General features: G+C 29.8%; 1 protein-coding gene across 1 annotated transcript in view; it reads right to left on the bottom strand.

Annotated features, from left to right (window-relative positions):
• The window catches only part of LOC101500288 (ABC transporter G family member 31-like), a 13,891-nt gene that overhangs the window by 6,897 nt on the left and 1,081 nt on the right, over window positions 1–5,913 (bottom strand). The window contains 7 exon segments of the mRNA XM_073365262.1: window positions 2–309; window positions 473–754; window positions 830–1,131; window positions 1,580–1,724; window positions 1,829–1,905; window positions 2,115–2,277; window positions 5,241–5,325. Of these exon segments, the coding sequence (XP_073221363.1) occupies window positions 2–309; window positions 473–754; window positions 830–1,131; window positions 1,580–1,724; window positions 1,829–1,905; window positions 2,115–2,277; window positions 5,241–5,325 (1,362 nt within the window).

The raw sequence follows: 5,913 nt of genomic DNA, 5'->3' as shown, positions 1-5,913 counted from the left end.
TGAAGGGGCAAATCCAACACTATAATATACAACAACAGTCCATATAACAGACTCAATAATGGAGTAAGGTACACGGAGAACCCAACTGGTAAAAGACCATGCCCATGCAGGGTAGAATAAATTATCTCTTTGCTTGTAAAATACTGGGAGCCGGGTTATCATCATAGGTAATTCAGAAAACCCATTAAACATCATGTGAACAAGCCCAAAAAATAGAGCAGAAAGATAAAGGTTCCCGTAAGCCTCATCTGTAGGATGCAACCTTGTTCGCACGAATACTGTACATGTGACAAATCCAACAAAAGCAACCTGGGGCAATATGAGAAAATGAAAATAATAAAAACTCGTTATAAAATACTAGTTAAATGATAATAAAGACTTCACTAGTTAATGAATAATAGGACCTTTTCATTTATGAAATAAAAAAATGGTTCAAAGAACGAGTTTAAATACCATATCTAATAAAAAATACCTGGAAGGTTCTAAAAATATAAAGGAATTTATGTCTTCCAATCAAAAGGACTTCCCTCTGAAAGCATGCTTTTGTGACCTCCCATTTTGACACGGCATATTTGCTTTGGGCCAAAGCTGAAGGATGGCACTTTGATCTATCATATGGATGAGTCTGCAAGGAGTCCATATACCTTCCAAATCTAGAATTTCTAAAGGCTTCAGCAATCTCACGAACGGAGATAAACTCATATGGTTTAGAAGGATCAGCCCAGTATTGTGCTTGATCCTTTTTGGAAGTAACCTGACAAAAGAGAAGAAGTTAAGCAAGAACTGAACAAAGCACTTGACCCTAAGAGTTTGTTTAGAGGATATATACCTCCTGAAGGAAGTCTGCGATCCCCTTACGTGGTGGAAGTTGAAAACCTAATGACTCAAAAAACGCAAGCACATCTTCTCGAGGGCCTTCATATACCACATGACCTTCCGACAGAAGCACCAGATCATCAAATAGGTCAAATGTTTCAGGGGCTGGCTGAAGGAGAGCCATGAGTACTGTAGCCTCCATCTGATGAACAAAATTCTTTATGCATTTCACTATCTGGAATGTAGTAGAGCTATCAAGCCCTGTTGATATTTCGTCCATAAATAGTGTTTTTCTTGGACCAACAATCATTTCTCCTACGATATACAATATTAGATGTTATTGGTTGCTGCAACCGCACGACTTAAATCAGAGTTATTATAACAGTATTTGTAGTCTTCTAGTTCATATGGAGTTAACAAAATTAAAAAAATTAATCAATTTTTGTGTTCTAGTTACGCATAATCAAATCCAAAAATTGACATACTAACTACAAGCTCCATCACCAGAAACTTTTGTGTCAGTATAAGGAACAATGCAATAACCTTTGCTGGGAAAACATATCTTCCACTATTTCTATACATCTAGACAATTGTTGAAGACAAAATTATAAGTTATAACTGAACACTTACCTCACCCAATATTCATTAAACATTTTTTAATTACAAACATTAACTTTATTCAAAGGGAAAAAATATCTTGGACAGGCACAGATATAAGATGCTGATAACAAATAAAGTTAATTCTGGAAGAAGAGCAAGAAACCTGTTGTAACTCTCTTTCTTTGGCCCCCAGAGACTCCCCTGAGCATATCGCTACCAACAACTGTATCTGAACATACATCGAGACCAAGAACCTTCAAAATGTAATCAGTGTTCACACTGTGCTTTTTACCCCCGACAGAGGATGCCTGTAGTGTTAATAATTTCACAGGAGACGATGTTAGAGCAACCCTGAATATATAGGGGCATGAATACTATCATACATACAATACTACACATTTAAGATTATAACCTTCATAAACGCATCAATTTCTGGACTAGGCCGTATGTTCATTTCTTTCTCTAGGCGGCCCAGATCTTTTGAATATGCTGTAGGAAGAAATTAAAAGATTAAACTGATGGGGAATACAGCAGTAAATTAACTACCATCTTAAACGCATTTTAATAGGAACTTTATTTTCAAGTATATAAAAATAAAATCCTTTAACATAAATATTATTTTTTGTATAAGCAAATCATTTTACATAACATAATAATGTTAGTATACCTGCTCTCAAAAAAAAAAAATGTTAGCATACCTGCAAAACCTTCTTGTGCACCTTGACATCTAGCACCAAAGTCCAGAGTTTCTCGCACTGTCAGTTCTGCAATGTGATTATCTGTTTGGCTAATATATGCAGAAGTCCTTTTAACAAAAAACTCATCTATCTCATGGCCGTTGTATGTTATACCACCAGTTTTCTGTCAGGAAAAAAACAGTAAGAACTAAGAAGCCGTGTGAGAGTAAAGCATAACCATATGAACATAGGTTTTAGGAGATTGTTGGCATATAGTTTCTCTTTACAATGTGTGGAGAACTGTTCGCCTGGGAGGAGAACGGGAGAATAACAAACAAACAGCTAAAACTCGCAATGTTGGTAATGTGCGAACACCCAGAAACTATTACTACTACATACATACTCCCAAATCCCGTCCCATAACTATACATTTCTGGTTGTCTGATTTATAGCGGCAGAATGTTTTCAATTGTATGATCACACGCAGAGAATGGAGTTTTGCACCTTTACACTCACCAAAAGAAAATCCCACGCAGAGAAATGGACCCCCAAACTCACCAAATTTTAAAAATATTAGTTTATTTCAATATAATTTAAGATAAACATGACATGCGATTCTTTAATTTAATTTTATTTAATGTTTTAGTTTTTTATATTTTTTTATTTGATCTTTTATGTGATAATTTAATATTTTATATTTTAAAATGTCAACCATATTGTCGTATTTTTATAAAAATTTATCAAAATTTTCAAACAAAACCCATAAAAATAATTATCATCTTCAACATAATGTAAATTTCATCAAATTCATAACTTAAATCTTTAAATAAACTCATATTTTTATTTTTTATTTGATGAATTTGATGTTGTTGGAGATGAAAATATGAGTTTATTTGAAAGTTTGAGTTATGCATTTGATGGAATTTACATTATATTGAAGATGATAATTAATTTTATGGATTTTATTTGAAAATTTTGATGAATTTTTATATAAAAAATGATAACATTGTTGGTATTTTAAAATATAAAACATCAAATTATCACTTAAAATTAAAATAAATGACCAAATTAAAAATAAATAAATAAAAAATAAAAAAACTATAACGTTAATTGAAATTAAATTAATGGACTAGATGTGCTATTTAGCCTATAATTTATAATTTATTAGATAAGACTTATTCAAATTGAAGAGAACTGTCAGGAAAAAAACAGTAAGAACTAAGAAGCCGTGTGAGAGTAAAGCATAACCATATGAACATAGGTTTTAGGAGATTGTTGGCATATAGTTTCTCTTTACAATGTGTGGAGAACTGTTCGCCTGGGAGGAGAACGGGAGAATAACAAACAAACAGCTAAAACTCGCAATGTTGGTAATGTGCGAACACCCAGAAACTATTACTACTACATACATACTCCCAAATCCCGTCCCATAACTATACATTTCTGGTTGTCTGATTTATAGCGGCAGAATGTTTTCAATTGTATGATCACACGCAGAGAATGGAGTTTTGCACCTTTACACTCACCAAAAGAAAATCCCACGCAGAGAAATGGACCCCCAAACTCACCAAATTTTAAAAATATTAGTTTATTTCAATATAATTTAAGATAAACATGACATGCGATTCTTTAATTTAATTTTATTTAATGTTTTAGTTTTTTATATTTTTTTATTTGATCTTTTATGTGATAATTTAATATTTTATATTTTAAAATGTCAACCATATTGTCGTATTTTTATAAAAATTTATCAAAATTTTCAAACAAAACCCATAAAAATAATTATCATCTTCAACATAATGTAAATTTCATCAAATTCATAACTTAAATCTTTAAATAAACTCATATTTTTATTTTTTATTTGATGAATTTGATGTTGTTGGAGATGAAAATATGAGTTTATTTGAAAGTTTGAGTTATGCATTTGATGGAATTTACATTATATTGAAGATGATAATTAATTTTATGGATTTTATTTGAAAATTTTGATGAATTTTTATATAAAAAATGATAACATTGTTGGTATTTTAAAATATAAAACATCAAATTATCACTTAAAATTAAAATAAATGACCAAATTAAAAATAAATAAATAAAAAATAAAAAAACTATAACGTTAATTGAAATTAAATTAATGGACTAGATGTGCTATTTAGCCTATAATTTATAATTTATTAGATAAGACTTATTCAAATTGAAGAGAAAGGATTTCAATAGCCACACATCTAGCGTAGAAGTCCAAATTTTTACCTCTACAATAGCCTAAACAAAATAATTGAAAATAACTTAGTAAGGCAAAACAACTATAAGCTCAAATGGGTAACTTAATTTAAACAAATTTTTATTTAATTTTTTATGTTAAATTAATTATTTATTTTAAAAATATTTTTAGTATTGAATCAACTTTTATTAATAATAAAATAACTATAAGTGTTCTTATTATTAATAATAATTTAAAAATTCAACGTTTATTCTTAATCTACTTTTGTTACAAATTTAAATACATGAGTATTGAATTGACTGATGTACTTTAAGGATTACCCATAATTAATGTGTTATCGATAACAACTAAGTTACAATATCTTAAATAAAATTTATAAACATATCTTGTGAATTTGATGATCAGATATTATAATAATGATTATAATTTAATTTATATGTTATTTTGGTGAATTAAAAATGTAATTCCTTTTGCTGAATAAATAAGACTTTTGGTAACATCCATAAATGATTGTCTAAAAAATACATAAATGATAAATAAAAATATTTGTCCAATATTATTGGTGTATTTATGCATAAAGGACAAACATAAAATGAAAAATGATTAACTTAAAGAACTTTAAATAAAAAAGTTAGAAAACAAGGCCACTAAGCTATCTCATATAGTACACTTTGAATTAACACATGTTCCATAGAAATTATCCTAATTTTTTTAGTAAAAAATATGAATTTTGTCACAAAAAATAAAGAGAGGGAGGTGTAGTATTTTTCTAAAAATAATAATAAGGTCATCTTTAGACTCTTTTTAGGTTCATATATAGGCCACAAACTTTATTCAATTTTATTCAACTAATAAAAAAGCAAAGAATCTCTAATAAAAAAATAAGCATTCTTAATTGTGTTAACAGAAATGAATAGAGAGAGCACCTTGAGGTTGCTATCAAGCTTGCCAGCGAGAGCCATAAGTAAAGAGGATTTCCCCGAACCTGGAGGTCCAAGTAGCAAAGTCATCCTGCAAACCAAAAAGCGCGAATTACGACACATGAAAGTTCTGAATCTGTCAAATGCATAACCTTTTTGCCCGTGATAATATCATTTTTCTTGTGAAGGTTGGTCTGTATTGCGGGTGCTTCTTTTTTACAGCCGCTAGAACACTTAGCCGTGAGCTTGAGTGATTTTAACTATATGGAATGGCTTGTACGCATTTTTGCAACGTTATTTAGCTATTTCATTTTTTTTCTTTCGATTTTTAAATACATAGTTGGGTAAGAGTTATGTGATTCTTCTTAGAAGATGGATAAATATTTTCTTTTCAGATACTCAATCTGAACCAATATTTTCAGTTCTCCATAACGGTATTACAATCGCATTATAATTTATATCATCCATGCCATTTTATTTTTTTTGCAACGTAAAAGTTTAAGGCGCAACCACAAACAAGTTTAAAACCATGATTTCAACCACCAAAAACAACTTTATTCAACTTAAGAACAGAAGAAGAAAAAACTCAAACGGAAATCGAGCATTTTAATAAAAATCATAGAAGAAAAAGTTTAGTTGCGTAACAATCACAATCACAATAACTAGCCACCAAGGGAAA

The sequence above is a fragment of the Cicer arietinum genome, chromosome 2, assembly GCF_000331145.2.
Source record: "Cicer arietinum cultivar CDC Frontier isolate Library 1 chromosome 2, Cicar.CDCFrontier_v2.0, whole genome shotgun sequence".
In the NCBI taxonomy this organism is placed as follows: domain Eukaryota; kingdom Viridiplantae; phylum Streptophyta; class Magnoliopsida; order Fabales; family Fabaceae; genus Cicer; species Cicer arietinum.
The sequence above is the reverse complement of the archived record's forward strand: the minus strand, read 5'-3'. Positions and strand labels throughout refer to the sequence as shown.